Consider the following 19,374-nt stretch of genomic DNA (forward strand, 5'->3'; position numbering starts at 1 on the left):
AGGGGCCAAATTAATTAACCCTCTGGGCAGCCTGGCCCCTGATATTTCTGACCAAGGACTTAAAAGAAAGCCCTTTGGAGAAAACCGTGTGTGGCAAATGTCTAGGTAAAAAAAAATGAAACAATGATGTCTCCAGCTGAGACTTAATGTGCAAATAAAGGCAATAAACACAATCATATCTCTAAGTGACCACACTGGTCTTATTTTCTTTCTGGGCTTAGAATATATCCCAACTCGCTAGAAGATGAAGGTGTATATTTTTGCTTAAGGAGTATTTTTTAAATGGTTTCTAAGATGTAAACTTCAGTTAAACGTAATTTACATTTAATGTAGGCTGATTTCTTGGAATACACAGTAATTTATATATCTCTACCCTTGACCTTCAGTCACACTACCCATTTCAGCTCAAAATATCCTTGTAATAATCTCCATCTCTAGATCCAAATATTCTCTCCATTTCAAGGTTCATTTAAAGCACCTGCTGTGCAATGAATTTTGGAGACCACCCCAGTTTGCAAACATCTGATCCTCTTCTGAACCCCTATAGCACACTATGCTCTCAGAGGACACTTAGTCTCTCTGCTGTCTCTTCCTCTTCAGAGGATTCTCGGAGCACAAGACAGAAAGCGCTTTGAGGGTGCGTATTATTTCTTTCCACCTTGGTGCATCATTCCACATACATCTCTATTAGTGTCTAACAAATATTAAGACTCAATACATATATTGTAGAATTAAAAGTAAATTATGATAATTTGTGTAAGCTTCTTAGCATGAGGCTGCCACCTGACAATCTCTCCTGGAAGGTGAGCAATTATTCTTCTCTTAAGTAAATTGTTAAATAATTATTCAACAAATCCGTCCATCAGCTTTTGTACCTTAGTCTATGAGTTTCGAGGGTCCTCCACAAAAGGATGTGGAGAGAGTTCCCAGAGTCAACACTCATATCGTTTTCCTCTAGAAAACCCCATTAAATATCTTAAGAGAAGCTAACGTCTCAATTTCATAGGAAGCATTTTTTTTGTTGTCCAAAGATACAAAGTTCCTTTACATGAAGATGTGATACAATAAACTTAATAAATTAGGTTTTGCTGCAAACCCATGTTGAAATGAATGCCTGCTTGGATCTCAAATGTTTTGATTTCCTATAAATAGAATATGCACATGAATCATGGAAAAAGGAGGGATCATGTGAGATGAAAGGCTTCTTGCTCCTTGTAGGTCAAGGGTATAGATCATTGTGTCATTTGTGCATTCCTAACTCTCCCAGTGTACTTTACTTAAATGTAGTAGGTGTGTAACACCTGCACACTGAACAAACTATCGAGCTCATTTTAACCCCTATTTCTGTGGTGTTCTAGTCTATTTGCATCATTTTACAGAGGATGAAATAGAGGCCACATAATTTTAACAGGACACGTGATGACTGCATATTTAATTGTCGTACACAGTCAGAACTATAACCCGGACTCTTAACTGCCAGTAGAGAATGATTTCTGCAACTAAAAGAACAAATAGCATTTATTAAGCACTTATTGTGTACCAACCACTCCACATACATGACGTCAAATCTTCAGGAAGAGCCTGCAAAAGATACAGTATCCCCATATTTTAGTCCAGGAAGGTGGAGCTCAAAGAATTTAAGTGTCTTGTTCAAGGCAGAGTATGGTAAGCAGGAGAGTTAACATTCAACTCAAATTTGTCTGCTTCCGTGTCACACCACATTAACATTCGTGAATAGCAGAAAGCACTGATCAGAGAAGGAACTATGTGGGCTTGTTAGAGAAAGCTAAAATTGTTCATCATTTCACTTTATTAAAAAGGTCAGGAATATGTTTAAATGTACAGTCAAAGCAAGAGTTTGCATGCAGCCTCTCTCTAAGATCAGGTTTGTAAGTCATTTAGAAAAGGAAGAAAAGGAATCTGTTCCTGAAGAACACCAGATCTGAGAGCTGAATGATGGCAGGTTACCTCGTGCTCAATGAATCACCAGGTACGGATTCCGTGTCTCACTAAAGATGAAGAGGTAGGCGGATAAGAGAACAACCAAATCACTACTTAAGGTAAAGAGTGCAACGTGACAGGCACATGTTAAAGCCCTTGCTTTTCTATAAGGAGATGGAGTTCCCAGCTAAGACGGTGTCCTCCTCCAGCATCATCAGATATGAACCCCAAGAGAGGATTACTTAAAATACTGACTACAAGAGGTCTGAGTTCTTTTATTCTAACTGAAAGTCTTTAAGATCAACCATTCTGTGAGCTTGGGGTCCCAGTGCCTATATGCCACTGACCTTTGGTACCATCTCAGTACCTCGGTTAGCTTCCAGAGCCTCAGGATTCTTCTCTATGTAATGAGGAGAAGGATATCTACACATACATTTTTGTGAAAATTAAGTGACATGATGGTACTTAAGGCATGTACACAAAACCTGACCCAAGCTGGGACTCAGTTTATTCACGAAGATTGGATGGTAAATGTCAGGTCCCAGAACAGCAAAAGGCAAAGAGGCACATGGAAATCAACCAGATCATCATGGTCCATGCAGATGTAGCATCAGAGTATCATAATGGCCAAATAGTAAAAGCCTCTGTTAACAAGCCTTCTGACACTATTTTCAGTGAGAAAAGGACAAGGCAGTGAACTGAAATGCTCAAATTGACTCCAGCATAAAAATATGAAAAAATAGATATTAACATTTGCCATTCACCTGTTACCTAACAAGGGTTTTATAAGGGTTAATAAGTGTAGCACTTTGCAGTTTCTTGGAAATAAGGAATAAACACATGCCCCATCACACATGCATATATAGACAAATATGTATTTTAACAAACTAAGGATTACTGGATAAATTTAGATCAGGGCACAGCATGCCTAGGATGAGTAGGGTAGGAACAATATGTTCTTGCTTACGACACCAAGCTCATGACAAATGATTCATACCCAGCACCTTTCATGCCAAAAGATCCCCCCAGGTGTTCCACCAACTCTAGCAACACTTTCCATCAAGCTAGACTGCGGTACAGAGGAATCACATCACTCCCACAGACGAGGCATGTCTTTACACAACTGCACAAGTCCAACAGCGGAGGGGGCAGGAAGAAGAAGGGAAGGAGGCGAGAGAAACCTCCAGAATTCCTCACAAGTTTGACAGGCAGCCTATAATTACCACACAGTTACACCTTTAACGCAGGCGTTATTGTAATCAGAAACCCTACTGAACAAGGCTTTACCTAGAGGTGAGGCAGGTTCCGAGGATGTGCATTGCCTGTGGCCCTGAGTGGGTCAGGGGGCAGATTTACAGGGGACTGACATCTAAATGTGAAGAAAATGAGAGCCCCACAGTGTTCTCAGGCTTTAATTAGTGGATTTCTCGCTCTGGAGAGACATGAAGTGCTGTAAGTTGAGAGTTCCAAACAGGTGTACCACACTTGGCAATCACAACATGCTTACGTGGAACCTGGCACGTCACGAACTGGCACGGCCCCCATTTTGGGGATGAGAAAATTCACACTCAATTCGCCTAGATCAAGCCACAGATAAGCAGAACTAGAACTCAAGTCTCCACACTGCTTTTCACATCACAGAGTTGCCCAGAAAAGTTTGTTTTGCCTTATTTCCCTTAAAAACAATTGTTAAACTTTGTCTCTCCTATGAATCTGGGCCAGCTTTGTTTTGTGGAACCTGGATTAAAACTATAGCTCTTCCTCTATGATCTGTATATATATGCTAAAAAACAAACAAACAAGTCCACAATTTGTGTGTAAGTAGACAGGGGTGCAGAGCAGGGGGGTTCCTTACAGAATTAAAAACTTCAAAGGATAGAAATCTCACTAGCAACGTGATTTGAGTGCTCAAACCTTTCACATGTACTACCTTGATTATCTGCTACTTTAGTTCAGACATCCTTGCATGTTGCCCATCCAAGCCTTGACCCTAATAAGCCACACTGTGCTTATAAGCATCATCTTAAAAAAAAAAAAAAAAAAAAAAAAAAAAAAAAAAAAAGGCTGGCAGTGCTTGGCGCCATTTCTTAAATGGAGTTTAATATTTGCCAAAGATGTACTCTCCTTTTCCAGCTCTTTCCAAGATCTTTCAAGAGATGAACTAAAGTAAAGGTCTCATGGGTGAGTGATATTTTACAGCTCAAATTACATTAAAAGCCAGAAATATTTTGAGTCCAATATCCTTTACTTCTTGATACAACAAGATATAATATGTTTGATGTGTTTAAAATCTCCCTTAAAGCCCGAAGCTTTGGGTTAATCACTTAAAGCAGTGTGAAAGTTATTCAATCAGTTTAAGAAGATTCAAGTTCAAATTGGGGGATTAATTTTAGTGGTTATGACATAAAAGATACGATAGTTAAGGTAAGAAATGAGGGCAAGGGTCTCCAGAACTTGAACGGAAAGAATTTCAGCTTCAATTATTTGATTAAACCATTCCTGAGAACCATAGAAAACCACAACCTCAGTCATGAGAGCTGAATTGTAGGGAAAACCTTACTGATGCTCTCAGGACAGAGACATCAATGCAAAATACTGTTTATCATGGTTTGTCCTAATATAATTTATATCTATATAATCAAAGAACTCATAATAACAGACTATTATTTTAAAACATTCACGACTTTCATTAAAAAGCTGGCAATGAGCACAACTCACTGAAGTGGCGCTTCCCTGGGAAGGTTTCTGGCAATGACATCACAACTGAAAACATTTTGAAAGATACCAGGCTGCATAGACTATGCATATTAAAAATACTATGATCTCAATAACCCGATGGAAGCTAAAACTGATTTTTTTTCCCCCTTTTACCCATCCTTGATTTTCACGTTCTTCTCGTCTGCTTAATGGCAGCTCAGAGAACTTTCCACACTTTTAAATCATCTTCACTTATTACCATCAAAGCTGTCTCTTTACTATTTCAGCTCAATGAAGTTTTCCAGGTACAGTTTAAGCTGGAATAGCTACCCCAGATTCCAGACATGCAGGGTTTTCCAAAAATCTAAAACCGCCCCTGACGTGGCCAAAGCTCACAGACTCTCACCCACTCTCCCCAGTGTCACCATCCTGGAATCCAGCAATCCTCCTGGTCCCTTCATAAAAGGAGGGCTAAGTCTTTATTTGTTCTCTTCTCTAGAGGAGGTCAGGCAATGGGGAAGAACAGGGGGTTGTTGTCACTGCGATATATCTGATCTTCCTGGGACTGATCATGCCGGAGAACAACCACTCATTCACAGGCTGGAAAGCCCCAGCTCTCAAAACACACTGGCTGGTGCTGTTAGAAGATGCTAGAGAGTTCCCATCCTGAAACTTGCATCCACTTGGTCCTCAGAAACAGAGAATGCATTAAGGGCACCTTAGTGTGCACTGCATATCTCTTCCCTTCTGGGGAAGAGGGAGTTAGAAGCTTTGCAGAAAAATAAAAAGCTTCCACATAAAGTCTTCTTGATCTTACTTGTGCTCACCCATAAGTCTAGCAAGTAAAAGGAAAGTCACTTAAAGGAATGTCATCCTGCCTGGAAATTTAACCCATTCACCTCCACATCCAGAATACTTAACCCCCTCTGTTTGCCTGTCTTCAGCTCTGTTCCTACACCAATGAGACCAGGAAACAGGGATTTGCCTACCCAGTGTGAAGCTTTTGGGGGGTTTTGAGAGGACTCTGACGGTGTCATGGGTCTCCCGTCTCCCCATAGGTGACATTAACTCCTAGGGAAGGTGGGCAGGGAAGACTTTAGTTTGCAGCTTCTCTCAAGTCCAGAAACCTCATTTCCCTCAATTCTCCATCAGAACACACGGCCCGCTTTAACCCTTTCCACCTTTTACCCCTTGCCCTCAGTCCCCATCTACTCACACTGCTGTTGTGGCCAGACCAGTGGACCATGGCTTGGTTGTGTGCGGAGTCGCCTGTCAGCGGGAACGTGGTGCTGGTCAGTCTCAACTCCTCCATCCGGAAGCGAGTGGCTTTGTCCGGGTCCCGCTCCAAAGTCCCAGGTTCCTGCTGCCCTCCATCCCTTAGCACTCCCCGGGGGCTTCGACTCGCGCCCTCTCCCCGTTCTGCCTTGCCGGGATCCGCTTCGCTCCGTCTCCGCCGGCCAGAGCGTGGGGCGACCGCCACGGACGCCCCGGTGCCAGGGGCCCGCTCCAGGGACAGCGCTCGGTCTCCGGGGGCCACTGCGAACAGGGGGCGCCCAAGGAGGGGCAGGGGCGTGGCAGCAGCTCTGTCTCGCGGCCCCTGGAGAAGGAAGCCCCCTGGGGTCGGAGCCCAGCGTGGGGCCGAGCCGGGAGGCAGCTGGGGGCAGCAGGAGCCGCCGCCGCAGGCGCCCGGGACGCAGAGGACCAAGAGCCCCGCGCCGGCGAGGAGCGCGCTCAGCCGGGCTGGGGAGCCGCCGGCGGCGCCAACTTTTCCCATCGCGGGAGCGGAGAGCAGCGAGCGGAGAAGGGGCCGGAGCGGAGGCGGCGGCGCGGGGCTCTCCGCCGGCCGGCTGCGGGGGGCAGGCGCTCAGGACCCCAACTCCATCCAAGTTGGGCCGCGGAGGGGGCGGGCGGAGGCGGCGCGGGGCAGGTGGCGGCCGCTCGCCCAGGCTGGGCTGGTGCCGAGCGCGGCTTCGGACCGAGCGAGCCGCCGCCACGCGGGGGTGGAGCTGAACTGAAGTCACGGGCGGAGCGGGCGCTGGCGCGCTGGCGGGCGACGCGGGAGGGAGGGCGGGAGCTGCCGGGGCTCCGGGCGCCGCGTCCCGCTGCCGAGCTGCGCCGCGCGGGTGGCTGCGGGGACTGGATGCGTCGCCGACCCTCCCCTTGGGCTCGCGGGCGCTGCCGCCGCCCGCTCTGCGCCCCCGCGGCCGCGGTCTCGGCTCTCCGCGCGGCGCCCGCACGCCCCTCCCGTGGGGGCGGCCAGCAGGAGCTCGCCGAGCGCTCGCTGTGTTGGGGACTTCCTATTCCTGTTTTATTGTTTCTGTCAGTCTCTGCCGCCGTTTCCTCCCCCCGCAGCCCGTCCCCTCCCCGTCTCTTCCAGTTTAGACGATAAGGTTGGGTGGGCGCCTGGTCTTTCCCTCCCGAGTCTCCGCGAGTTGGCGTCTTGACCTTAGCTTAAGCGGAGCCTGCGTGCCCCAGCTTGGGGGAGATCCCAGGAAGGCAACAGCAGAGAATGATGTCATTAAATGTGTGTGTGTGTGTGTGTGTGTGTGAGAGAGAGAGAGAGAGAGAGAGAGAGAGAGAGAGAGAAAAGGAGTGAGAGAGAGAGATTTCGGGGATTTTTTTCACCAATTATAACGCTTAGATTCCTTTCCGGAGCTCCTAAAGCGCTCACTGTATTTGAATTCAGTTTTCCTGCATTTCGTGGACATGTATCTTCGCTTCCCTAAGAGACCACAAACTCACTGAGGACAGGAATTGTGAATAACTTGGAAGAAGTGGCCAGTTTGTTTTGCCATTTTTATCCTCTGCTTGACACAGGCGGTAAGAAATCCGCCAGTCCTTAATTGAATAAATACGTATTGTGAGTCTGTTCTGTGTATGCAAATAGATGCAGGAAAAAAGGCATGGTGCTCTATTTATCCTGCGTCCTTCGTGCCTAGCCCAGAGCTACCAGCACATACCTGAAGATTCTAATCAGCAAACTTCAAGTCGGTGCGGAATGCTCTGCCACTAGTTTGCTATGGGGCCCTGACAAAGTGGCAATCTCTCTGCTTCCCACACTTTAAAATTAAGCGGTTGCATTAGATGACCTTTAAAATTCCTTCCACTCCTAAAATTCTATAATTGTGTGATTATAATGTCTGCCCAGCCCAGCTCCCCTGCTACTGTTCAAAAGTTCAGATGAAGATTTATAGTAGGTGAACAGGCTTTGAAAATTACAAAGAATTTCTCAAAATCCAAGCCTTTTTCAAATGGAAGGTTTGCTTCTAAGGGTTGAAATACCTTCAGATTTTTTTTGTAGTCTTCATGTGCCTAATACCACTTCCTTATCACATGGTGGCTATTAAATTATTCAATGCATATTTACTGATTAAACAAATGAATACCACACAAAATAATACAATCTTCAGCTTTTAATTACATTTTTGTTCATTTTCACACTTGCAAAGGCAACCTCACTGAAAAATTTAAATTATGAGTTTGTGATAGGACCAACTTAAAAGTAGCAGTGCTAATTATTCTTCAGTTAATATACCTTTTTTGATACTGTTCAAGAGGAATTTCTCTTATATCAATCCAATCTAGAGCTGTGTTACACGAGCAATAATTTAAATTCTTGTTCTTATGAGCAGTCCCAGAAATATGCAAATACAAAGGGGGCAGACTTCTTAGCCTTTAAATGTGAGTACTTAAAGAGTGACCTTATCCAACCATGAGAGACTATGGACTCTGAAAAACAATCTGAGGGTTTTGAAGGGGTCAGGGGGTCAGTGGTGGCAGGGGTGGGAGGTTGGGGGAACCAGGTGGTGGGTATTAGGGAGGGCACGGATTGCATGGAGCACTGGGTGAGGTGCAAAAACAATGAATACTGTTATGCTGAAAAGAAATTAAAAAAAAAAAAAAAAAAGAGTGACCTGTTTGTCTTTAAGGGAGACACAGACTGTTCTTCTGAAAGCACCTCAACTACCCAAGCCTGGATCCTCCTAAAAAAGGAACATTGGCAGGCTTCTAGATAGAGAGGAGAGCCAGAGGTCCTCCCTCTTCCCGAAACTACAAGTGCTCTTCCTTAAAACTCAGGGCAGCTGTTTTCCTCTCCTGAGAAAGGTTTTCAGAGCTTTGGGAAGTTGTTTGGTTAAAGTCTTCTTTCTATGCCCTGCTAACCTCCTTTTCAGTCTGTATGAGTGTGTGAGATTTCCTCCAATGGAAGAAAAACCAGATTAAAGAGTCAGAACCTGAATAAATTCCCATCTTAATATAGAACTGGAAAACGCAAAATGGAAAGAAAAGAAAAAGAAATTAGTGAATTCAATTTTTCCGGTCTCAGTCTATTATTGCTCTATCAAAATTTAGATGGTTTTGATTTCAAAATGAAGTTCCACCTGAAGATTTGGTAGAAAGAGAGCTGATTTTTCCTTCCCAAATCTACAACTACCATCTTTTAAAACAGACCCAATACAAGAATCCCTTTTTAAAAAAAAAAAAGATTTTATTTATTTATTTGACAGAGATCACAAGTAGGCAGAAAGGCAGGCAGAGAGAGAGGGGGATGCGGGCTCCCCACTGAGCAGAGAGCCTGATGTGGGGCTCAGTCCCAGGACCCTGGGATCATGACCCCAGCCAAAAGCAGAGGCTTTAACCCACTGAGCCACCCAGGTACCCTCAATAATCCCTTTAAAATGAAATCATTTGAAATCCATTTGCTGAGAGTTCATAGAGGGCAGGAGCTTTTTAAATGCCTGATTCTAATTATTCATTTGAGAAAAAAGGTTACACAGATATGGGTGAAATTGGCTCCAATAATTTTTTTAATATAAATTCATTTTATTTCTTGTGTCTCTGATCCTTTATCAACAAGCAGAAAAGAAAAGTACCAGTAATTCCCTAAACCATTTTCTTTTTCTGGAAGACTTCAAGAAATGGGCTAATTATGGGGGAAAGGGGCTAGCCTATTTCAAGGTATTTCTAATCCAACAACTCACTAAGCAACCCAACAGATTTTACTGATGTACTGCATTAAGAATGGGTTATTAGGAAAATCGTTGCTATCATATGCCAGTAGAAAGCATAGATCTGTAATTCCAATGAGGAGTCTTTTCATTGTATGTAAAAAGATATGCCACCACCTGGTCTGTGGTCATCATTTCTCACCTGGACTGACACAACAGCCTTCTAATTGCTTTCCCCATTCCACAGCTGCTCTGCCCCATCTTATCTCTGCAATAGTCATCTCTGAATTGGGGTGCAAGTACCCAGATAGTATCACATTGTGGGCAGGAAGAAAACAGCTCTGTTAATATTTAATTACCTAGGAACATATAGGTGAATTAACAATTAACATATAAATGTATGTTTATCCAACTAAACACAGATAGAAAAAGAATATGAACAATTCGGGGCACGTATTAATTGGTGTTCCTTGATCAAAAAAGTGCAGATGACTTGCTCTGCAAAGCAGCAAGTGGTCTTCGAAATGAGTAAAAAAAATTATTCCTTGCCACTATTTGAAACTCTTCACTGACTTAACCTTTGCAAACAGAATAAAATCCCGGTAGGATCCTTGCATGGCCAAAGAGAGCTGCAAGAGGTGAGGGCTGCCCGTCTCTCAGCCGCATTTGGCAACTCTCTCCCCCCTCACCCATATGCTCCAGCCATTCTGGGCATCCCTTCCTCCCTTGCACCAAGTTTTTTTCAACTCATTCAGTTTTGCATATGCTGCCTGGAATTCCCATGACCACAGCTACTTCACATGGCTGACTCCTCTTCTTTGACATCTTCACTTTAAATGTACTTCCTTGAAGAGACTTTCCCAGACTCCCTACCCAACAAATTCCTTTCACATGTTCTGTGTCAGTCCCCTATTAGTTTCTTCTTAGCATATACGGTTGTCTTCAGTTATTTCATTTGAGTGTTTTTTGCAAAAACTCCCCAGAAGGCTACAAGTAGGTATGGAACACATCTCTCCCTTATTCATCTGTTCCTTCCCCAGTGCCTCCTTCAGTGCCTGACTCACAGGGAGGCCTCAATGAATAATGTTTGCCTGGCTGAACCACAGAGGTACAGCGGCTTCGTCTGCCCAATGTCCAGTATGGACCTTGTCAATCAGATGTGTACCCATGCCAGAAAACATGCTAAGGATTTTACATGTAACCACTCATTAATTAATTAATTAGTTAATTAATTAATTAAAACAAAACCCAGCTAAGTGTGATCATTGTCCCTACTTCATAGATCTCTTTACACAACAACGCAGTCGTATAGAAATTTAGTAAAGAGGAAGGCTTCAAGGTAGGCATCTTATTCCTAATATGTTCTTGACTTGATGCAGTACTCCTTTTTCTCCAAATCCAACTAGTAACAGATGATGTTTATTGGTGATTTATTTTGTATCGGGAACTACAATCAGCACTTTGAATGATTTCTAGTAATGTTGAACAAACAATTCTGAAAACAAGTTGTTTAGGTTGAAGGTAAAATGTGTATTCTCCAATTTATATTTGCTTTTATTTGGTGGGGGTGGGGATTCATGTTAAGGATGAATGTGAAGTGGTGCATTCACTACACACATGACCTTCCTGCACCAGTTATAGGAGCTGTCACATCGGTTCCGTGTCTTTCCCTTTCCCTAGGTCTCTCTGTAGCTAGTGGATAACTTGGCTTCAGCTGCACTAAATCACATTATATCCTTCATCATTAGAACAATGTCTTTTAATAGCTCTCAAAATACTTGGCTCTCCTTGGATACCATTGAGACAAGGTGTCTTGCATTTTGGAACAATTACATGAGGAACCATAGAAAGAATGTGAGGGAGAATAATATGCAGGCTCTTCTCATCACCAGCTGAGTGGATGATGGGAGATTTGAACAACTGCCCTTTATTTTTTTTTTTAAGATTTTATTTATTTATCAGAGAGAGAGAGAGACAGAGAGGGCATATATGCAGAGGGAGAGGGAGAAGCAGACTCCCTGCCAAGCAGGGAGCCTGATATGGGGCTCGATCCCAGGACACTGGGATCATGACCTGGGCAGAAGGCAGATGCTTAACAACTGAGCCACCCAGGTGCCCCGAACAACTGCCCTTTAAAATACTTTGGGTATCAACAAATACTGGCCTGGGTCTGAATCCAGTAATTGTATCTCTTCTCATATACCCAATTTCAGTGGCTTTAATGCAAGGACTTAAACTCTCTTATCTCTAAAAATAGGTCTGAGATTATCTACTTGACGCATAGGGATGCTATAAAAGTTAATTCAAGTTCATATACCTCTTGGAGATAACAATACAGCTTCATATTTATGTAACTCCTATCTCATCAGACCTCTAAAGAGTTTTTGGGTTTTTTCCCCTGGTTTAATAAATCTTGCAGCAGCTTCAAAAGGTAGGTAGGGGGCAGTTTTTGCCTGCATCATACAGAATAAAAAGAAATTTATCCAAGGTCATGGAGTTTGAGAAAAAACTTAGAACTGAATTTTGTTATACCTCACCTCTCTCATTTAGTCCAAATCTGCACCCAATTTATATATACATGAATTAAAATTGTATATTATTTTTGTTTAGCTACTATGCACAGCCTACACAGTCATTTCAGGTTTCAAAAGTTGGTTTGTATAATTAAACAGGAAGAGAGGAGCATGAAATAACATCACTGGCATTGTGTGAACCTCATATATGCATATACATTTTTCCCATTTTAATAGTCCCACTTAATGTGAAATAGATAAAATGTACACTATGACTAAGTTTATTTAGAGCAGTATTATTAGACTCTTAAAAATATACCTTTACCAGAAAGTCTTAGAATGTTTTTAAAAATTATTGTAGTCTTAAAATTATCTAGAAACTATAAAAAGTAATTTCTATCATCCCTCTCCTGTCCTCCAATTGTCTGTTAGTCCAAAATAAAAAGGCTTTATCATAGTAAATCACAAAACCAGCTTCATAACACTCTTTTGATTCCAGGCTCCTTGAGAGTCCAAATAGTAAGAAATGAACTTGGTTGGAGCTATATTTTGCTTTTTTTTACTTTGGGAGTACTGGGTAGGGGATTGAAGAGAGAGAAACAGAAAACTACTCCCCAAATCTTTAAGGGCCACTGAGATGAAAACCAAAAGCTTTCATACCACAAGAAGTGTTTGGTTATTTTTGTCTTTTTTCCATAGAACTGATTCAAAGATGAATGAGGTTAACATTGAAGCCAAATTCAGTAGATTTCTAGGGCATAATATTCTAGCAGAATATAACTCCATAAAATGTACAGTAGCCATTGAAAAATAAGATCTTTGGGACTTCTCTCTCAGAGTACAAGAGTAGCTTGCAAAGAAAAGGAGCAAACAAATCAAAGAATAAGTAGCACATCAATGGGTAGACATTAACTACTTTGTACAGCTTCCCATTTCTCTACTTGATCTGGACAAAGAGAAGATGTAGTCCAACCCCAAGAGTCTAGATATCCCTGGCAGTATGTTAATCTCTGGTAGAAGCACAGAAAGGAAGGGAAGGGAAATGATCAAAGCCCCAAGTTTATCGTGTCTATCAGCCTCTACTGCTAGAGTAGTACAGTGTGGGGCTTACATTCCTAAATTTTGAAGTCAAAATCCCATTTTTCAATTCAGTATATGCCACTCACAAGCTGTACAAGATCATTTGACTTTGTGAGTCTTTGTTGCTTAGTCTGTAAAGTGGACATTCCATCACGTTCTATGTGTAAGGTTGCTCTGTATGGCATGGAGCAAACACACAAACCACACAGACTAAAACATGTTAGATGTTGTTAAAGTTATTTCACAGTTCAGATATCGCCTTCCACCTGACACTGTTCTCCAACATGCCTTCCCAAATGGAAGACAAGAAGTTAAACTCCAGTCAAAAATTAACTTATGTCCTGCTAGAAATAAACCAGAATTTAAGGTTGAGAACAGGGGTTGAAACTCAGATGTTTGTTTGTTTGTTTGTTTTGTAATTAAATTAAAAGGGTGGAATGAACTACTTCTTCCTACATCTTGTCAAACCTGTCTTTTATGTGAATCACTGTACAAGGAGTCTGCCCTTGAATTTCACAAGCTCCTAGGAGGTAAGCAGTAGATTGGGTGGTAGCCTGAAATTTTGACTATGTATTTGAAGTATGCTTCGCAATATGGAAAATTAACTTAAGAAAGGGCAGAGGGAATCCCTTATTTAAGACATCATGGAATAAATACATACAATTTATCATGTAAAGATAGTCTGGAGTCTGAAGATGTAAGCTTAGATCAACCCTTAGACATGGACCCATGATTGTTGGCCTTGAACAATGTTACTAGGAAGTGCTCAGCTAGCTACATTTATCTTCATTCAGTTACTGTTACGAGGTAATACACCCACACATACACAGACGCAGAGTTACATTGTGGGCAGAGGTTGGTCCATTTTCTCAAGTCAGATGTGATCCTAGCTGTGATGCTCTGAAGAACTCCTATTTAAGAAGGTGATAGGTTCACTGTTAATCTATGCTATGTGGCTGCTGTCTAAATGCTGGATTTCTTGATCAATCCCACACCATTGTATTTTATTCCATTTCTCCATCTCCTGGTCTAACTCCGTAATATTTCCAGGTTTTGATTCCCTAACCTACTTAGATTCACATTATTTACTTTTGTTTCCTTGTTATCTGCTGACCATGGATTCAACTCTGAATTGATAGCCTTCTGGTACCTACCAGTCACCTTCTTAATAATCTAACTCTTGGTCCCTGCCTACCACAGCCTATGCCATTACCTCTTAGACCTGAGCATTTCATTAAGGAATGTTTGGAATTTACTGATTGACTTTTAAGGGTTCTTATTATGGAAATTATCTTGTAACGTATATTTCAGTACTGTTGTTTTAGTACGAAATAGGTAACCTGTATCTATTTTCTGTATATTTTTTGGCATCTTGTATCTATTTTTTTAAAGATTTATTTATTTATTTGTTAGAGAGAGAGAGAGGGAGCACAAACGGGGGGGGGTAGGGGAGCAGGCAGAGGGAGAAGCAGGCTCCCCGCTAAGCAGGGAGCCCGGTGTGGGACTCTCTTCCAGGACCCTGGGATCATGATCTGAGCTGAAGGCAGACGCGTAACTGATTGAGTCACCCAGCCCCACCTGCATCTACTCTGACATTATATTTTTGTTATTATAATCATCTGTATTATCCATCTATCTTCTTCATCAGACTGCAAACTCCTATGGAGTAGGGGTCCTGTATGTCTTATATATTTAACTCCTAACCTTATATCCAACCCAATGCTGGTACACATTAGACATTCAGCAAGTGTTTGTTGAATGAATACATGAAGGACAAGGCTGGCGTTCTCCCACCTTTGATAGGCTTCTTTTTTTTTTTTTTCCGGTAGCTTTTCTTAATATTTGTTAGATAATCATCACTAGGATGAATCACAGCCACCCACCACAAATGTCACATAAAGCTAAATTTACACCCAAGACAAAAGTTGAATCAATAACTAAGCAATTAAAAAATCATTAACTGAAATGTTAACGCCTTCCAATCTATTGCTATTAGCTACAACTTGTTTGGAGGGAATCCTGCCCCATAAAAATGACAGCACTTTTTAGCATTTGAAATATATTTTATTTTATTTATTTATTTTTTAAGATTTTATTTATTTATTAGACAGAGATCACAAGTTGGCAGAGAGGCAGGCACAGAGAGACGGAGAAGCAGGCTCCCTACTAAGCAGAGAGCCCAACGTGGGACTCGTTCCCAGGACCGCAGGATCATGACCTGAGCCAAAGGCAGAGGCTTTAACCCACTGAGCCACCCAGGCACCCCTTGAAATATATTTTAATAAATTATTTTGAAACTTACCCTACAACCACAAGAATGTCCAAATCTTTTTTTTTTAATTTTTTTTATTAACATATAATGTATTATTAGCCTCAGGGGTACAGGTCTGTGAATCGCCAGGCTTACACTTCACAGCACTCACCGAGAATGTCCAAATCTTAACTATATTGCTTAGTGTTTTTGCTTTTACACATACACATGCATGTGCGTGCACACACACACACATACACACACAGAGATAGACTTCTTTTCCAGAATCACAAAGGCTTCCTGAATGTTACCAGTCAATAGCACCAATATGCATCCACTCTGACAAAGATATGCCTATTCTGACTTTCTGTCACCAAAAATTAATTTTGCTCTTCTTGAACATATTTAATAGGACCAAACAATAAATATTCTTTATAAATATTCTGGGTGTTATAATTCAATATTACATTTATTATTCAATATTACATTTATGAGATTCGTCGTGCATATAGTGTGTACTAGTGACCAGTCCATTCTATTGCTGTGTAGTATTCCAACGGTATGAATATACAACCATTTATTTTTTATTCCACTAGTGGCAGATCCTTAAATACTTTCCCCTTTATGGCTATTATGAATACAATGGCTATGAGCATCACTGTTCATGCTTTGGTAGACATAAGCACTCACTCTTGAGGATACATTCTTGGGTATAGAATCCAGAAGTCATAGGAAGGCATGTGTTTACCTGTACTGTATAGTACCAACTTTTCAGAGTGTTTGTTCCAAATAGCAAGATATGAGAGTTCCAGGAATTTTACATCCTCACCAACGCCTAATTATTTATTTTTTACTTTTATTTTTTTGTGAATGGAACTAGAGGATATTATAAGTCAATCGGAGAAAGACAATTATCATATACTCTCTTGGATATGAGGAATTTGAGACAGGGTGGGGGTTTGTGCGGGGAAGGGAGGGAAAGCAAGATGGGACCAGGAAGGGAGACAAACCATAAGAGACTCTTAATCTCAGGAATCAAACTAAAGGCTGCTGGTGGTGGGGTTGGGGGAGGGATAGGGTGGCTGGGTAATGGGCATTGGAGAGGATATGTGCTATGGTGAGTGCTGTGAATTGTAATGTAAGATTCACAGATCTGTACCCCTGAAACAAATAATACATTATATGTTAATAAAAAAGAAATTCATAAAAAAATAAAAAATAATCTTTTTTTAGTCATGTTGGTGAAAGTTTAGATGTATCCCATAGTCATTTAATTTACATTTTCCTGAAGAATAATGATGCTGAATATTTTTAAAGTATTTATGGAACATTTGAATATCCTATTTTCTAAAGTGCTTGTCTCAGGCTTTAGTCATTTAAAAAATATTAAGTGGTCAGTCTTTCTTATTGATTTGTGTAAGTTTTTATATAATCCTTTTCCTCATATGATTTATAGAGACAGTAGTGATAATTTATATATAATGTCCCAATCTGTGGTTTGCTTTTTCTATATTCTATTTTCTGATGAATAGAGATTCTTAATCTTTATGTAACACAATTCATCAGCTACTTCAAAACTTTTCTTTACAGTAATGCTTTTTATTTTTAGTTTAAGAAATCTTCTCTTATACCATATCCATGGATGTATTATCTTAATTTTTCTGTAAACTGTGTTGTTTTACTTACCAATTTATGTCTATAGTACATCTGTAATTAATTTTTGTATATGGCATGAGGTATAAGGACGAGCATTCATATAGTTTCATATGTCTACCAATTAATCCAATACCATTAATTAAAAAGACCATCCTTTTCCCACTACACTACCATAACATCATTACTATAAATCAGGTAACCATGTGTGTCTGTTTCAGAGTTTTCTACTCTGTTTAATCAGTTTGTCAAATTCTGTGCTAATAAAACACTTATTAATTACTGTAACTTTATAATAAATCTTGATGTCTGGTGTGAAGTCCCCTACTTTATTCTTCCAGATTGTTTCAGAACTACCTTGTTGATTTTGAAAAGGCTGGGCTTTTTAATGGGATTACATTGCATCTATAGATCAATTAGGGAAAAATTAGCATTTTAAAAATACTGAGTCCTCCAGTCTGTGAATACATTTTTCTTTCTTTATGTAGACATTCTTTAAATTCTCTCAGCAATATTCATTTGTTTTCAGTGTAGAAGTCCTGAATACCTTTCAAGAAATTTATTCTCAGATATAGAAGGTGTTTTGTGACACTTTGAATATTACATTTATCTTAATTTTTAATTAATATTTGTTAGCCTACAGAAATGGAATTCTTATATTAATTTTGTACTTAGTGTTAATTTTACTTAAAAATTCTAATAATTCTGGAGGCTTTGAGAATTTCTATGTGCCTAATGATTTCATGTCTATTTCTTTCTTTCAAATATTTATTTTTTTTAAAGATTTTATTTATTTGACAGAGATAGAAACAGCCAGAGAGGGAGCACAAGCAGGGGGATAGGGAGAGCGAGAAGCAGGCTTCCTGCAGAGCAGGGAGCCTGACACAGGGCTTGATCCCAGGACCCTAAGATCATGACCTGAACCAAATGCAGGCACTTAACAACTGAGCCACCCAGGTGCCCCTCCTTCAAATATTTCTATTATATACTTATTTATTTATGCATTGCTTTGGCTAAGAAGACAAATACGGTGCTGAATGGGAATGGTGACTGCGGGCTGCTTTATCTGGTGACATTCGGCTCAGAAAATCAGGGGGAAGATTTCCATATTCCACTATGAAGTACGTTTCGTGGGGATTATTTTGCAAATGACATTATCATAATTTTTTTTTATTCTTAGTTCACTGTCTTTTTAAAAGTCATGAATAGGTTTTGAGTTTTACTACATGCTTTTTCTGCATCTTTTGAAATAGTCCCATATTTTCCTCCTTTGTTCTATTGTTATAAATTGATTATCAAATCTTAAAGTAATCTTGCATTCCTGGAACAAACCACTTGAAAATAATCTATTATTCCATTATATTGGTGAATCTGATTTGCTTATATTTTTGTCTAGGGATTTTGCAATTATATTCAAAACTTATGTTTAATTTTCCTTTTGTGTAATGTCTGCTAGATTTTGGAATCAAGGTTATGTTAGCTACATAAAACAAAATAAGTGTTCACACTTTATGTTCTGGGAGAATTTGTGTAAGACTGGCATTTAATCTTCCTTATGTGTTTGGAGGAAATAACCATTAAGGTGGTCAGGACTTAGGGCACCTGCGTGGCTCAGTCCTTTAAGCATCTGTCTTTGGCTCAGGTCATGATCCCCAAGGTCCTGGGATTGAGTCCCGTGTTGGGGTCGCTGCTGAGCAGTGTTTTATTAGCTTGTCCCTTTGCCTACTGCTCTCTCTTTCTCTCTGACAAATAAATAAATAAAATCTTAAAAAAAAAAAAGTGGTCAGGACTTGGAATTTACTGTATGGGAAATTTTTATTCACATGCATATTTGTTCTATATATGTACCTATACATATTTTAGAAACCAGAAGGACTAAACAACCCAAATAGTTATAAATTTTAAATCTAAAAAGTATGTTGTAATCTAACATAATGTAAAATAAAAACTATATATTTCTTTTTGCATTCATTTTGGTACATTGTGTTTTTTTGAAAAACTTATACATTGAATCTGAACTTTCAAATCTGTTCCATAAATTTTTTCTATTATCCTCTTATACTACTCTTATTATTTTGCTACTAGACTTACATCAATGTTCTGTTTTTAATTCTTGATATTTGTAATTTTTGTTTTCTTTCATTTTTGTTGACCAGTCTTTCTAGAAGATCATCAGTTTTATTAATTGTTAAAAACAACTTTTGCCTATACCCATTTTGCATAGTTTTCTTTCCTTTTTTTCACTTTGGACTTACTTTGCTAATTTTTTTTTTTAATTCTCGTGATGTAAAAG

General features: G+C 40.4%; 1 protein-coding gene across 4 annotated transcripts in view; it reads right to left on the reverse strand.

Moving 5' to 3' along the window:
* The window catches only part of LOC111144791 (sortilin related VPS10 domain containing receptor 1), a 494,131-nt gene extending 487,707 nt beyond the window's left edge, over positions 1-6,424 (reverse strand). For 3 of the 4 annotated variants that reach the window (XM_022499251.1, XM_022499253.1, XM_022499252.1), the window contains exon 1: positions 5,855-6,412. In XM_022499251.1, the coding sequence (XP_022354959.1) occupies positions 5,855-6,412 (558 nt within the window). Of the gene's footprint in view, positions 1-5,854 lie in introns of all 4 variants that reach the window. The other variant, XM_022499255.1, reaches the window with a different exon arrangement.
* Between the last annotated feature and the right edge of the window lie 12,950 nt (positions 6,425-19,374).

The sequence above is a fragment of the Enhydra lutris genome, unplaced genomic scaffold (assembly GCF_002288905.1).
Source record: "Enhydra lutris kenyoni isolate GAN:26980312 unplaced genomic scaffold, ASM228890v2 scaffoldscaffold12, whole genome shotgun sequence".
Lineage (NCBI taxonomy): Eukaryota > Metazoa > Chordata > Mammalia > Carnivora > Mustelidae > Enhydra > Enhydra lutris.